Source organism: Dendrobates tinctorius, unplaced genomic scaffold, assembly GCF_039654945.1.
Source record: "Dendrobates tinctorius isolate UK_male_01 unplaced genomic scaffold, ASM3965494v1 ptg000129l, whole genome shotgun sequence".
NCBI lineage: Eukaryota > Metazoa > Chordata > Amphibia > Anura > Dendrobatidae > Dendrobates > Dendrobates tinctorius.
This window is the reverse complement of record NW_027361797.1, coordinates 37895099-37912129: the sequence shown is the minus strand read 5'-3', so window position 1 is coordinate 37912129 and position 17031 is coordinate 37895099. Positions and strand designations below refer to the sequence as shown.

Here is a 17031-nt window from a genome sequence, read left to right as displayed (position 1 = left end):
TGTTGTACTTGTAATTCCACCGCCATCGCGCTGGCAGCTTCCCTTTATGCTTCAGTAACCCTTGTGTCCCCGGGAAAGCTCCACTCAACACTTCTCTTTTCCTAAATTCGTCATTGTGCTGGCGTTCCCCTAAAGTAAGGAATTGACATTTGCTTCTTCCCCTACTAACACTCAAGATGCATTTTTTGTGCATTTGAAAGGTAGATAAGGCCGCTGCTCATACAAATTTTATACTAATATTTCTTTGCAGTTGTTTAACAGCAGTTAAAATCTTATCAGGAAATTATTAACGGGGATGTCCAGGATTACCGTTCGTAAGATTAGTGGATTAGCATCAGTCCGACACCATGCACTCCCAATAATCAGCTGTTAGGTCCCATGGCCACTGAATATACACAGGAGGCGAAACACCCCAGCTCATTACATCACATAGTGGCTGTTATTGGGTACTGCAGCTCAGTGTCGCAGGACCTTGAAAATGGCTAGTACACGATGTATGAAGCCGTGGTGGCCACGGGACTTGATAAATGCTGATCTGTGGGGGTGGCCGATTTTGGATTCCAAGCAATCTGATATTGAAGTCATCAATATTAGTGTCCTAGAAAACCCCTTTAAATATTACTTAAAGAGGACCGGTCCCTTGTCATAAATAAGTATCTTTTATTTACAAAGTATAAGGCTATGTGCCCATGCTAGCGTTTTTAAACGCTCAGGAAAAGGATCCCCTTCCCAGAAATCGCGCGTCTTTTTCCGCGCGTTTTTTGACGCGCGATTTCTGGGATCATTGGGGATGGCTAAAAACGCTCAGCAATGCGGGAATTAATGAGCATGCTGCGTTTTTAGCCGCTAAGCGATTCCTGAGCGGTTAAAAATGCATGCATTGGCACAAAAAGCCAAAAACGCATGCTAATTAATTTGATGCATCTTTTAAGCGTTTCTGCAGCGTCTGAGCCGGCTCAAACTCTGCGGAAACGCTTAGCAAAACGCATCGTGGGCACACAGCCTAAATGTCCCCGTTCCCTTGAATCTGGCATGGTTTATTTTTTGCTCCTGCGGCTGTCCGTTACCAAGATACAGCCCACTCCTTCCTGTATGTATAGCTAGATATTTTATCCAACTGGGAGGGGACCTCGGGTGGACTGTTGATAGCCACACCCACTTGATTAACAGATTACATTTATATACAGGGCCATATTTCAAGAACAGAAAGACCCAGGAAAAAAAGAAAAACAACGTCAGATTCAGGAGAACAGCGGCATTTACACCAAGAGAGAGAAAAAAAAAAGCACAAAACATTTATGGCAAGTGACAGATCCTCTTTATAATTTTTTTTACAGGATGAAAATGATGAAATGGTAAGACAGGATGTTGAGAAGGCCGAACTTTTAAATTCCTATTTTGCATCTGTTTTCTCTCAGAAAGGAAATGTAACATCAACTGTTCTTCATTGTCCTATTAAGGGAATAGAAGAATCCAGGATATCTATAAACAGAAAGATAGTGAGGAAACACTTAGCTAACCTAAATGAATTCAAGTCTCCAGCTCCAGATGAATTACACCCCAGAGTACGGAAGGAGATAGCAGAAGAAATTTTTGAACCCCTCTCCATAATCTTTGAAAATTCTTGGAGAACAGGAGAAGTCCCAGAAGACTGGAGAAGAGCAAATGTTGTTCCTATCTTCAAAAAGGGGAAGAAGGTGGACCCAGGCAACTATAGGCCGGTGAGTCTGACTTCTATACCAGGAAAGATCTTTGAACAAATTATTAAACAACATGTATGTCAATACCTGGATAAGAATGAAGTGATTAAACAGAGTCAGCATGGGTTTGTAACTAATAAGTCATGTCAGACTAACTTAATTTCCTTCTATGACGGAATCACTGATTGGGTGGATCAAGGAAATGCTGTAGATATAGTATATCTTGACTTCAGCAAAGCATTTGACAAAGTCTCTCATACAATCCTTATTGAAAAAATGACTAAGTATGGAATGGACAAGGCAACTGTTAGGTGGATTCATAACTGGCTTAGTGATCGGACCCAAAGAGTGGTCGTAAATGGCTGCACATCCAGTTGTAAGAATGCCTCAAGTGGGGTACCACAGGGCTCTGTCCTGGGCCCTGTATTGTTCAACATCTTTATCAACGATTTAGATGAAGGAATTGAGGGTAAACTGATTAAATTTGCTGATGACACAAAGCTAGGAGGGATAGCTAATACTAGAGAAGAGAGAGAGAGGATTCAAAAAGATATAAATAAACTGGAGAAGTGGGCAGCAACTAACAGAATGGTTTTTAACAGGGAAAAATGCAAAGTACTACATCTGGGCAATAAAAATGAAAAAAGCATATACAGAATGGGAGGAATAGGCCTTAGCAACAGCACATGTGAAAAAGATTTGGGTATACTAATAGATCACAGACTGAATATGAGTCAACAGTGTGATGCAGAAGCAAAAAAGGCAAATGCAATTCTAGGATGTATTAACAGAAGCATACAGTCTAGATCACGTGAAGTCATTATTTCCCTCTACTCCTCTTTGGTCAGACCTCATCTGGAATAGTGTGTCCAGTTTTGGGCACCACATTTTAAAAAAGACATCAACAAACTGGAGCAAGTTCAGAAAAGAGCAACCAGAATAGTGACCGGTCTGCAAACCCTGTCTTATGAGGAAAGGTTGCAGGATTTGGGATTGTTTAGTTTGCAAAAGCAAAGACTGAGAGGAGACTTAATAGCTGTCTACAAATATCTAAAGGGCTGTCACATTGTAGAAGGATCAACTTTATTCTCATTTGCACAAGGAAAGACTAGAAGCAATGGGATGAAACTGAATGGGAGGAGACACAGATTAGATAATAGAAAAAACTTTTTGACAGAGTGATCAATGAGTGGAACAAGCTGCCACGAGAAGTGGTGAGTTCTCCTTCAATGGAAGTCTTCAAACAGAGGCTGGACAGACATCTGACTGGGATGATTTAGCGAATCCTGCTTTGAGCAGGGGGTTGGACCAGATGGCCCAGGAGGTCCCTTCCAACTCTACGACTCTATGATTCTATATTGCAATATTATTGGAATTTACCAATATGTCAATATCCGTTTCTGTTTGTGGATAGGAGCCGTCATAAAATAGTCTGCATCTGCCAATCAGCCGACATGGGTGCCAAGGGAAATTCTGCCAATTTTTCTAATAAAATATATAAAATATAATATTATATTATATAATTTTTTTCCCCTTTTTTTTAGGGACTTGCCCCTGAAACTCACAGGCATGATAAGGCTCAGACGCCTAAACAGTGCAGCATATCAGTCTAAACATGGTGATCTTAAAAATGGAGAGAAAAAAAATGGCTCCTGATCTAGTATTAGGAGTCTACGTGCCATGTAAGCGGTGGGCAGCTCCGACAACGAGACATGTAGACAACGTACAGAGAGCCTCTGCTCTCCGTCACAGCGAGGGTCACCGATGGTCTATGGCCTGGAGCCTACATTCATCAGATTAGAGCATCTACATCCTCGGTGATGACTGCCTGTATCCGTTTTACGGGAATGTCATGCAAGATAAGGACTTTTAATTTTGGGAAATCATAAAAATTAAATCAGACAGAATTCACTTTCGTCGGATCCTTTGTTGTCTTTGCAGGTTGCTACCAGTAATAAGGTGATCACCATCCCCAGGCTATTAGTATAGCATGCAGCTCAGCACATGCAGAGCACCACACATTATTTAACCACAGAGGCAAATCTATTGCAATCAATGCGCCGCGCAAATACAGGTATTGGCTAACGTCATCAGCTAAAACCTATATAAACAAATATCTAAGGAGAAAATAAGCGCTAGATGTGTACATTGTATTACACAGGATTTTATGTTTTATATCACCCATCTACAGTTAAGCCCCCTACTTCTTTAGCAAATGAGTACAATTATAACTCTGAAAAAAAGGTGCAATAGTGCACGAAAATAACATAAGGTACTTCATTAACATAATTTTGATAAAAAAAAAAAAAAAAAAAAAAAAGAACTTTAAAAGCTATCCCACAACATCAAGGTGACCCAAATCGGAACAGACCGAACCTTTAGTAAACTATGTACAAATAAAGCTGTGGCCTCCCTTTTCTTTGAACTGGACATTACAATCATGTAGAACCCATAGCTGGGTGTAAATTAGCCAGGTCTCAGTCCTCCTTAGCCCTTCACATTACATCATTTCAAAAATGACAGAGTTTTAATAGTAGAGGTTAGGAACATCAAAAATAGGATCACCCTTACGTGGTGGGATGGCTTTTACTTTTTTTTTTAATCAAAAGTACCCTATGTGATTTTCATGGACTATTGCTATTTATTTACTTACTGCAGGGTATTTGCTCATTTTGCTTTTACCTTAGGTTTTTTCTCATTAGCCAAAGGGGTGTGATCATCATGAAGGAAGATAAATTATATCACAGGAACAGAAAGGCACAAGAACAAGACGAAAACTAAAAGGAGATTCTGGAAAACAGCGGCATCATCATCAGGTACAAGACACACATATGACAAGTGGCAGGTCCGGTCTAAATTACAGTCACCCTTCCTTATAATAACAATTGAACACATACAAATAGTAAATTATTACACACCCTGAAGCTGAAGGAGTTCCTGGGCGATGAGCTGCTCCCATATTCGGCTTCCTTGGTCAGGCTACTAAAGAGGCGAGTCTTTTTCGTCTTTGCCACATGTTGAGATGACACATCATCTGTGATGGGACAGATATAGTAGTTATCTTCCTCGTCACTTTCAGCCTTGTTGCAATCTGAGCAGTGATCCTTCAGTATGTGGGCGTTATCCAGACCCTCCATTCTGAAGATAAGGTCTTCCTCTGCCATGTTTGCCAGGTAGCAGGGATTATTCGCTGAATGACCGAAATAGCCAGACTGCTGCTGTAGACGAGCATTCAGAAGAGGGCCTACAAGGAACATACGAAAACATGACCACTCAAAATGTGACACCAGCACAAGCCAGGGGTCATTTATCCACCAGTTATGATGCTAAACTATGGTGACGGGTACTGTATTGTCTACATTCCATGCATATAGGAATATGCCTACATACTTGTACATTGCGTCCCACCAGACGGGTGGCACTAGAGGTCCAGTCCAGTTCCTCTATTTGCTTCCTACAGGAGGTTGCCTTAAAAGGGGTTATCCATGAATTTTGTTTCTTTTTCCCTATGGAGCTTAGAACTTTGTCAGGTAGTTGCTAACCACCTGCCTGTTCTACCCTACGATGATCTCTTCCAGCTCAGAGTGGTCAGGACCGTTCCTTCTTCCGGTGATGTCCCGTTGACAGAGCAGCTTCTTCTCTTTTGCTCTGCACTGTCGAAGGGGCACCCTGTCGATGGAGCAAAGCAGGAGAAAAAGAGCTGCTCTTCCAACGTGATATCACAGGAAGCAGGAGAATCGCAACCCGAGCCAGGAAAGATCGTCTCAGGGCCGGAAAGATCGTCTCAGGGCAGAACTGATAGGTAAAGTGGTCAGGACCCTTCCTTCTTCCTGTGGCGTCCCGTTGACAGAGCAGCTTTTTGTCTTTTGCTCTGTACTGTCGAAGGGGCGTAGCTCCCTTCGGAATTGGCGCTCTGTCGATACAGCAAAGCGGGAGAAAAAGAGCTGCTCTTCCGATGTGATATCAAAGGAAGCAGGAGAATCACAACCCAAGCCAGGAGAGAGACTGTCACAGGGCAGAACTGACAGGTAATTAGCAACTAACTGCCGAGAAGGTCTTAGCCCCAGAGGGGGTAAAAAAATGTTTTAAAAAAAGTCCCTGATAACCCCTTTAAACAAAAAAGTAAATTACTATGAAATGAACTAGACTAAATCTTAAGCTTGGTTCTATTATAAGTGTGAACAAGGCCTCTACCACCCATCTACAGTTAATCGCCCACTTTAGCAAATGAGTACAATTATAATTCCAAAAAAAAATTGCATATAAACTAACATCAACAGGGTGTAAAGGGACACAATATAGGTAACTTAATCAAATGAATAGAGAACCACCTGTTTGTATCCTCCCTTCTACGAGACAATATTGGCTTGGAGTCTAGCCTAGAATCACACATCCACGTCCGATGTACGGTCCGGCCACGGGTCTACTTACCCGAACTCAACAGCGAAACACAAATTTTTTAATATGGCCGAAGACTATTCATAGGTGAATGGATAATTAACTATGAGATGGGGCCCCCTATATAGTAAAGAAGCACAAAAAAATAATCTGTAGCCAGTGTTATATTCTACTCAAATCCTCTATATATCTGATAATCCTTCTGGACGACTTTTCATTATAATGTACTTTTCTATGATTATGTGTGCAGTGAGCGTCGCTGACCTGGTCGTCCCAGAAAAGCCTCTTTCCATAATGAAATACAAGATGAATGTGTGTAATGCAGAACGACCGAGTACACGCTGTGCTCAAGTGAATGGTTATTGTCCGAAGATACCAGACTAGCTGCTTAAAGGGAATCTGTCAGCAGGTTTTTACTACCCAATCTAAAAGCAGCAGCACGATATAGGGGCAGAGACCCCGATTCCAGTGATGTATCACTTACTAGGCTGCTTGCTGCAGGTTTGATCAAAATCTCTGTTTTATCTGCTGTTGATCTAGCAGTTCTCTGAATGCTGAACACTGCATAACCCCACCGACATCACCGATTGGAAGCTTGCTGTGCATAGGCAAAAAGCTGCCAATCAGTGGTCCCGGCAGAGCTTTTGAAAATGGTTGATTACATGGAAGCAGGTTTACTAACACATACACACCACCAATTATGGAACATACAGTCACCTGTCAATGCAAGGGACCCTATGTGTCACCATAAAGCCTTTGGCAGAACTGTCGCTCGTTACAATAAAACATGGGAGTGGCAAAAAATAAACCCAAATCACTGCAACCTCCCTATTATCAGAATACATGTGCCACCTTTGGTAGTCTGTATTCTGCAAAAGCTGTGGCACAGGGGCTGTTTCATACTGCAAGCTGCAGACAACGTGTTATATGGTTTTTCATTCTATGGTCCTATTGTAGAATCGCTGATAAAGTGATCCGGATAACAGATTAGGGTAGGAATCGCTCATAAACCAGTGTAAGTGGCTCTAAACCAGATACCAACATGAAAGGAAACCATTTTCAGTCTCATAATAGAAACTAGTTGGCACCACGCCAAGATGAGCGCTGTCTGTTTTTTTTTTTGTTTTTTTTTTGGGGCACGAGACGGCAATTAAAACCTAGAGAAGGACATTTTGTTGGGCAAAAGACAATTAAACGGGTACAAAACAACCTCCTGTAAATAATTCAGCGGCATTGTCATGTAATAGGTCCTATTGTGAAGGTGTAATAAGTCAGCGCGCTCTTCGAGAGTTATCCGTCAAGCGGTAAATTATATACCGGGGCGCCATCTTGCTTCCTCTTTGGATAGGTTCATAAATCGGTCACTTGACGGTTTAAACTCCATGACAGTCCGTAACCAGAAAGCGAGCGGTCAGACCTTGGCGTCAGTGTGTTGGAAGCCGGAGAAGCGAGCGAGCGCAACGATCTGCGCGGCTCATGAGTGTCCGAGACTCCTTGTTAGAAATAAAGGCTAGCACATCTGGAGCGACTCCCGTAGAGGCGATGCCTCAAATTCCTGAAAAAGATGGAGCTGGCCTGGCTGTGATAGAAAGTGGCACAAAACACCGTATCGCCTCCATAAGGGGTGACGTTGCTGCAGATCTAGCAAAGTGACCAATGTCCACCTCCGAATGAGCCTACGATGGGCGAGTGAGCATCAACACTGGACCATAGACCACTTACCTCCTATGTAAACCTTGTCCAGACCTAATCCTTTTATAGCAGGGTAATGCCCCTGCCACAGCCCAAAAAATTATTCAGGAAAGGTTTGAGGGACGTGACAAAAAGTTGAAGATGATGACTTGGCCTTCACATTCTTCAGATCTCAATCTGATCGAACATCTTTGCAACATGATGACAAATTTCTGCCCTGCTGGAGAGCTCCTTCTGTACAGAGGTGTTACCCGACATTGTAACCCAGCCTGTGATGATAATGAGACTTCTGAAAAGCCTTCCGGAAAAAGCAGTCACATCTATTTTACCACCTGATACGGATGGTTATCAAGAAGAGGGCACGTATCTTGAACTATATGAAATAATCCAAAACGTAAAGGTTCGCAAAAAAGAGGTATTCCGTAAAAAAAAATATTTAATTCTTATAGAAACGACTAACAATCCACAAATTAGTGGTGGGAAAGGAGTGATAAGTAAATATTTTACCTGCTAGATATCGGCCCTGATGGGGAGGTGTTCGGATTGGTAACAAACCATGAATATTGCCGATGGGTCAATATGAAAGATCTCAATATCCATACATAAAGCTAATTATCATAAAGGCAGTGCAACTTCTGGAAATCATTTACTTCTACCAGATAACAGGTCTGCATCCTTGATGTAAGCGTCATGGCGGATTAGTAAGGGGAGCAGCGTCAGCCTCTTATTCACTAATGCACAGCAACACAATCACTATTGATCTGCGCCAGTGATTTACAAAGGCCATTCATGGCCGGTGCTGGCCTGCAGCCGCCACAATGCAAACCCTTAGAGAGTGGCTCGCAATGGCCAATTATAGACCTCTGCTGCATAGATTTGGGATTTGTTTTTTTCCCCAACAGCTTGAGAATAATATTACATAATGCATACGATACGGAGATGGCAGCTGTAATCTAGAAAGCCATTAGGGGTGATGCAACTGCACAAAATCCTTCCAAAATGCAGCCAAGGGTCTGACTGATGAAAGCTCCAGGAGGCCTCTGCAGGGGACACGCCGTGTGACACAACGGCACCTATTCAATATTACATGGAGACGATTGAAAGGGAATCTGCCAGCAGGTTTTTGCCATCTAATCTGAGAGCCGCATAATGTAGAGAAAAAGACCCTGATTGCAGTGATGTGTCACTTACTGGGCTGCGCGCTGCAGTTTTTGAAAAAAAAAAAAAAAAAATCAGTTTTATCAGCAAGAGATTATCACTAGACGACTAATAAACCTGCTGCCATGTAGTCCTCCATATTCATAAGCTCTATATAACCATGCCTACACCACTGATAGGCAGAAAGCTACCAATCAGTGGTGTGGGCGTGGTTATACAGAGCTCAGCATTCAGAGATCTGCATGGTGATTTTATTGACATTGCAGCAAGCAGCCCAGTAAGTGACACATCAATGGAATTAGGAAGTTAGCGCTGCTGCTGCTCTCTACCTTCCTACAGATGTAAGCGATTTGTCCAAAGGCAGGAGAGTGAAGCGGAAGCTGGTTTACTGCAGGGTTCACATGACCACACACTGCGACGCGATGGCCGGGAGAGACAGTGTTGCACCACTGGAACGACACTGGTACAGGAAGGGTTATTTTAGAAAGTAAAAAAAAAAAAAAACATATGGATTGAGAAGGGGTTGTCCTGAGTAGTGGACATTTCAGATTGCTGGAGGATCAAAATATATATGGTTATGTTTGCTTCTAAGCACTGTGCATATGCAATGTATCAAGCACAGATGCACTGTGCTAGACGGCAAGACAGCTTTTAAAGTGAAGCAGCGGCACACAGGGTTCTATCCATTGTTTAGGACACCACTACATGAAGGCTGCGAGAATAGCAAAAGCACAGATGCACTTTAGTGCCTTGTCTGATGGACATGATAAATAGAGTTAAGGGCTCCACATGGTTCTTCCTCTGATATTTGAAGATTTGCACTTTATTAGTCCAGATATTCAGAATCCGAGAATCTACTTTATTATTATTATTATTACTTTATTAATAGAATCCATTAACATTGATTGTGTATATGTATGTCTGATGAGGGTGTTTTAGAGAATGCTGAAGTTGAGCCGGGGCGCCAAGTCGAATTTCTGAGGTACCAACCTTCGCAGTCAGGCAGGGTGCAGACATATAGGGACCACCTGCGATATATGCCTCACTAATTTCTTTAGTACCCCTAATGGGCTTTTAAAAGGGGTTTTGTCTATACGTATCTCAATCACAAAACGTTTTAAAATGTCTATTAACGGTTCATTTTTACGTTTTGGTTTTTCATTTCAATTGGTCTTTTGTCTGATAAGTGGACCCCATGCATTTCATTTATATATACGGTTTTCTCGTCTTTCGACATTCCCACTCTTGGTTGAAGCATTCATTGTATCTCTTGGATCTTTAGGTATGCCTTCCTGGTCTTGCCCTTCAGATGTTCATCTTCTATCTCTATGCATGTCTTTGGGTAATACAGTTCTTTGTCTGCTAGAATGGGCCTCTTTAGTCTTTTACTGATGTTGCAGGCGTCCTGCTTGTTACCTTTTACCATTCGTCTTTCTTCCATGAAAAAACCACTTTAACTCACGCTCATCTGATTAGTAATGTAACGAATAGCAAAACTGGTAGCTGGCCTCCAAATGTCTTGTCCTATTTCCTCTCCACTGCGTCACAGCAGGTGTAACCTGTCTACAGCAGGTGAGACACAGATTACAGAGAGTAGTGGCGGATGCCTGCACTCTTGTCCGTCATACTGCACACAGGCACAACAGAGGCGCGGGCCATCGGATATGTAACTGGACTCTAAAATAACGAAAGTTCCAGCACTCACAGTGCTGACAGACCTCACAGGCTGGACAGACATCCAATGTAATCAAGTGAACGTTTGGAAGTTGCACCTTTGATTGAGGGCACTCTGAGGGCAAATCCACTATAACACAGTCATCGGCATTAAAGCTACAAACACGTGTTTTATTTAATAACTGAGGGTACACTTTAAGAGCCACCTAGAAAATAACGCAGTCATTCCTTGGCAATTCTCCCAGAAAGCTATTCACTCAGCATGTGATATGTGGGAGTGTAGAGCTGCAGGGTGTCTATGTAAAATAGTTTACAGCTCCAACTTTTATAAAACACAAATACAAACTCATATACTGTACAGAGATATTTTTTTCCTCTTCTCTTTAGGCCTCTGCACCGTTTTGAGATGATTTCTCCATGCCGGTCCATAATACACTCCTATTAATCTGAATCAATCCCTCCACTCATGAGCTGGAGCGAAGCCGATTATAGAAGAGAACACAAGCCGGGAAATCTTATCCCCGCTTCTGCTTGTAAAGTAACCAGACCATGGGATTGCAGTGGGGGAAGACTCCTCAAAACTGCTGAGCTTCACAATCAGCAACTTGTATGGGGACTCACCACCTGCCCCAGAATCCTATTACAGAGGATTTTGCATTCGACCAGCTCCATTCTGGACGCACTTTGCTCCGTCTTCTTCGTTAGACAGTCACAGCTCCATACTGGGGGCACCAACCAGTCTGTTATGAATGGGTCACCGAGGAGGAAAAAAGCAAAACACGCTAAGTCTCAGAAAACCAGAGAGGTTGGTAACTATGCAGACTGCAGAGCCCTGATCTTAACACATAACTAGAAGCAGTCATGGAGTGTGCCTACGGTGGTCCTGGACGCCTCGTCACAACCGGAGAGCTAAATAAGCCTAAAGTAAGAAAAGAGGAAATCTAACTCCCCAGAGCAGACCCCAAAGGAAAGACAGCCCCCCACATGTATTGACGGTGAAGCAAGATGAAAACACAAACACGGGCAGAAAAATAGGCTGAGCAAACGATGGGGCCAAACTAACTTGAAAGGACAGGAAAGGAAAGATACTGTCTGCAATCTGCCAAAAAACCCTACCAAAAATAATGTCCAACGCTTCTGATAACAAAATTAACCCTGAAGTCAGTAGACTTCTCCCACAATATCAGCACTCTGAAATATTCTGAGACAGAGCAAAAAGAGGCCAATCTAATAAAGGACAAAAAAGCAAATTGGCAAATACAGATAAATAAGAGTGGAAATTCAGCACAGCCCAGCCGGGCTGGCTGACCACACAAAAACTGAGTTGACCAACGAGAGCAAGTGTGAACATTAGCAAAAAAACAAACTTAACTTGAGATGACTGGAGCACAGCTGAAGTCCAAGACCTGAGAAACAGACTGAATCACCAGCAACAGGATAGGGCATTGGCTGTCTTATAGCCAGTCTGATACTCCGGAGATCCAATCACTATCCTCCTCGTCAGGAGGCAGACCATTACCAATTAAACTAACCTCACTACCTCCTGTCACTACCAGAGGGAGAACGGAAGGAGAACTCCCAGCTGGTGGAGCAGAAAATGAGCTCATAACACCAGTCCTTTGGTTTCCTACGGGCAACACTCTATGTCCAAAGCAATCATGTCGCACATACAAGAATGAGCTCCATTCCACCTGCCAGTAACATGGCTTCTTAAAAACACATAGTCTTTATGAACTGTTTACATGCATGACAATGACCAAACAAGACATGGCCTTCTCTCTGGTGTCTCCTTGTGACACAGGCAGCCCCATCTTTCTCTGCTGAAGCCCAATACCATGGGTCTTCTCTGCAGCTGCTATGCTCCCCCGCTTGGCCCTACAGCAGGGAACTGGATCGTCCATATTTTGGAAATCTTTGATCGTTTGGACAATCCTCTCTTTGCTCACTTCTTCACAGCAATCTTAAAGAATCAATACTCCGCCACTTCTGTGTCACCCGGTCAAGCACAGTAGCCTGCACCTCCTGACTCCCAATTAGAAGGGGATGCATATCACCAAAGGCAGCTTCATTCACCAACATGGAACCATGCCAGAAAGGCAACACTCCCTGCTCTTTATTTAGAAGCAACAGCATCCGCATGCCCCTAATCTCCTCCTCCAGATGTGGCTAACCGGGACACGTGTATGACGGAGTCAGACGTTATAGCTGTTGGCAGACCTCTATCTAAACTGTATAACTAACCTCTGCTGGCTCAGAGTGATCACAACCCACACCTGCCGACGTGGTCATGTCATCACAGCAGCGCCTTCCTTTCCAATCTGTTGTGTAGATAAAACATCTCTCTGCCAATGTTATGCCGATTAACAGCCGGCTCCCCGCCGCCTTACTGCGGGGAGCCGACTTTCATTCAGCCTAATGTCTGCAGTGATGCAGTGTTAGGCCGGAAAAGGAAGAGCTGCACTGTTGATGAGAGGTGAAAAGGACCCAGAAAATTGCCACCTGAGCAGGCAGAGATCGTTTCTGTGCAGAACAGGCAGTTTTCAACTACAAAGCCCCATACACAAAAATAATAACAGTCCTGGATAACACCATAAGATATATCCCCGCCTTCGTCTGTTTCCAGCGCCATTCCAATCCTCTTCTACATGAGCAGCTCACGCAGCCGCTTCTCTGTGTCACTTTCTCTATGAGACTCAGAGACAGATCCAGAATATGGTGCCCACAAACTGTACCTCTGTGTCTCTGCATGTGTCTCAGGTGATATCTAGCATCACAGAATAGGTTTTCAACATATATATATAGTTCTTATTTTACATCTGTGTACTGTCCAAATGGAAAATGGATACCATACGGACAGCACACGAACCAATGCAAGTCGATGGGGTAGTGCAGCATGAGCGTTTTATACACATGGTCTCCTATCCAAAAAAATAAATAACATAAAAAATTGCAGCATGCTCTATTCTAATCCATTTTTGGAAAAGACTCGCCCATTAAAGGGAACCTGTCAGCAGGACTGTGCACAGTAACCTACAGACAGTGTCAGGTCGGCGCCGCTATACTGATTACAATGATACCTGGTGATGAAATCCGTCTTGTTGTTGTTTCTTAATCTCTATTTTCAGTTTTGTGTTAATGATATGCTCGTGCCCTAAGGCTGTGTGCACACGCTGCGGATTTTGCTGCGGTTCTGGCCGCTGCGGGTGTACAGTACCATGATTCCCTATGGGAATCAAAAACCGCAATGCAGACGGTGCGGAATTTTCCGAGCGGATTATCTGCGGTTTTCAATCCGCAGAAAGAATTGACATGTCAATTCTTTCTGCGGATTCTGCTGCGGTTTGCCATCTCCTCCATTTAAGGAGATGGAAAACCGCAGGGCAAAACCGCAGAGCAATCCTTGACCTGCGGTTTCACCTGAGGATTTTACAAAATCCGCACCTAATCCGCAGCGTGTGCACACAGCCTAAGGCGGGTTCATGTATGTGGTGCTCTGATTAGGTATTCATAATGCAGACTGCTGATCCCTCACTGAGAGGCCCCATAGTTTACATAATGAATATCAGCACATACTGAAGAAAAAAAAAAAAAAAAAACGCTTCTGCAGGTAGGTGCCGACCGTGGCCCCTGCACTGCAGCATAATCACAAGTTTACTGTGCACTTAATCCCTTTTGCAGATTTACTTGAGCAAGGAAAAAATAAAAAAAAAAGTCACTTTGAAAATGGCGCCCGGGGCACCTGCGCAGTAGCAGCTATCGGTTTGTATAGAGATCCGATAGCTGCTGTTGCGCAGGTGGCGCCATCTTGCTGGAGAAGTAAAAAAAATGTCCTCCACCAAGATGGCGCAGCCTGCGCAACAGCAGCTATCGGATCTCTATACAAACCGATAGCTGCTACTGCGCAGGTGCCCTGGGCGCCATTGTCAAAGTGACTTTTTTTTTTTTTATGCTGCAGCGCAGGGGCCACGGCCGGCACCTACCTGCAGAAGAGGGTTTTTTTATATATATTCAGTATGTGCTGGTATTCATTATGTAAACTATGGGGCAGGTCAGAGAGGGATCAGTGACCAATCAGCAGTCTGCATTATGAATACCTAATCAGGGCACCACATACATGAACCCCGCCTTAGGGCACGAGCATATCATTAACACAAAACTGAAAATAAAGATTAAGAAACAACAAGACAGATTTAATCACCAGGTATCATTGTAATCAGTATAACGGCGCCGACCTGACACTGTCTGTAGGTTACTATGCACAATCCTGCTGACAGGTTCCCTTTAAACTCAATGGGTGCATAAAAAAAAAAAATGGAAACCACCTGTATGAGATACACTTTTTTTACGTATTTATTGAAGTTATTAGCATTGTAAACTGTATTTTGGCCGTTTTTGAATCTAGTAATTTTTGTTTGTTTTGTTTTTTTAACAACGTTTACCCATAGGCTTCTATACGAGAAAAAAAATGAAAAAAAAAAAAACAAACAAGTGTAAAAAAGCCTTTAGCTAGTTACCCATGTAAAAAAATTGCTGCATTATTTCCATATGTTTTCCGCAACAATATATGCCATAGCGATCTGATCTAATTGTTTCTATTCCATTATTTTTATGTTTACCCATTTTTTAAGCATTTTTGTTGCAGATTTTTTTTTTTTTTTTTTTTTTTTTAAGATGCTTTTGAACTGCGAATGGGCATGTATTTTCCCTATATGCTTCTATGAGGAGCATGAAAAAAAAAAATATTGCAGTTTTAAGCGAGGAATCTCAGAGTATTTGCACTATAAACACTGCATGAAATCTGCATAAAAAAAAAATCAAAATACCCCAAAAACAGAATAACCAGAGCAGATTGCTGTTGCACGTTTCGGCACTGACACTTGCAGAAAAAAAATACAACCTTTTTGCACGTGACAATATGGAGGAAGGGGGGTGGTTTGGGGTTTTTGTTTTTTGTCCAAAACAGAGCACGCTGTAGGTGTAGACTCTATGAAAAGAAATGCACTTGTAAAAATAAATAATGCATGAAAATCATAGATAGAAATAAGATGTGAAAAACAAAAACGTATGTAAAGAAAGACTCAATAATCGAACCGTAAATTTTTTTTTCGACAGCTCGTGTCGTCTATTCGTCTGGTAGAGCAAGAGTTAACCCCAAGACTGCCACCCTGCTGCTGATGCTTGCTTCTGTTGTACCATGTGCCCATCCATCGCCACCATGAAAAATAACAACACATCGCTGCGGCGAGGCGACGCACGGGGGACGGGAGCGTAAAACAAAAAAAGAAATGTCTAATATAATAAAGAATCATAATCATCGAGTGAAACGATGCTTATGGCGGAAGAAAAAAATAACCCTTGTGGTTGTCTGCAGCTGGTCCTAGCCATAAAAGGAAATATTGACCGGTCTATAGATACAGGAACAAAACAATAACAGACGCCTGCGGCCTCCTGAGGAATATACCAAGGATTTACTGGCAGGTTACCATTTTTTTTTGTTACATTTTGCATGAATGTATTGGGTTATTTAGATACAATAATATTGAGTGCACTGTGAAAAATCACATTTATAGCTATATGCAGCATCATACAGATTATGGAAGATGACATATGGTCAGGCCATGCAATCTGTCACCTGCCAGCATAGTCTAGGGGTCATCAGCATGGCACTTGGCATGAGGCTGTGGTAGTAAGGCCAAGCAGCAGTGCCCATTAGAAGACATTGCTCCTTCTTACCTTGCACTGATGGCACACACCCTGGAGATTCCTGCACAGCCTGGAGGAGGCAGGATCTGGAGGCTGGGTTGTGTTGGAGGGCAGCTGGCAGGCACACAATGAATGAGCACAAGGCTGGCAGGGGCGGCAGCAGCAGCTCTCTCCTGTTCTGTGGTCTCTCACACTGAACTAAGCCCCTCCAGCACAGCAGCAGCACAGGAAGATCCCAGGCTCTGCTGACACTCCTCCACTGCTGCTGACACTCCTCCGCTGCTGCTGACTCCGCCCCCTGCAGGCTCAACCTTCCATGTCAATCATCCAGTGACTCGCACGTGACTTCGGTGCAGCCAGGAGGCATTGTCAGCGAGGAGACCTGAAAACTCCAAAAATCCAGGGCTCAGACACAGTATAAGTGTATTTAAAAGGGATTGTTTCAAATTCTTGGTCTTTAAATGGTAAAATTGCAAAGTGCTTGTGAAAAAAACAAACAAACAAACTTTGCAATGTAATTCTTATTAAAATTATTTATATTTTGTTGTTTACTGCTCGTTGCCAAGGTTACCAGCCACCGCTGTGGTGTAGCAGCGGAGACCAAACAAGAAAGGTCTTGTAACTTTTTGGTGGAGCTGCTGATTGCCGCCACGCTCCTCCGATGCTGCAGAGGATAAGCCGTCTTAGGCTGTGTGCACACGATGCA

General features: G+C 43.0%; 1 protein-coding gene across 4 annotated transcripts in view; it reads right to left on the bottom strand.

Moving 5' to 3' along the window:
• Window positions 1–16583, bottom strand: part of EEF2K (eukaryotic elongation factor 2 kinase) — a 62566-nt gene extending 45983 nt beyond the window's left edge. The window contains exons 1-2 of one of the 4 annotated variants that reach the window (XM_073542980.1): window positions 16356–16583; window positions 4619–4944 (exon numbers count right to left, since the gene is read on the bottom strand). In XM_073542980.1, coding sequence (XP_073399081.1) covers window positions 4619–4864 — 246 coding nt within the window. In that variant the 5' untranslated portion in view covers window positions 4865–4944; window positions 16356–16583. The remainder of the gene's footprint in view (window positions 1–4618; window positions 4945–16355) is intronic. The other 3 variants (XM_073542981.1, XM_073542982.1, XM_073542983.1) reach the window with 3 other exon arrangements.
• Between the last annotated feature and the right edge of the window lie 448 nt (window positions 16584–17031).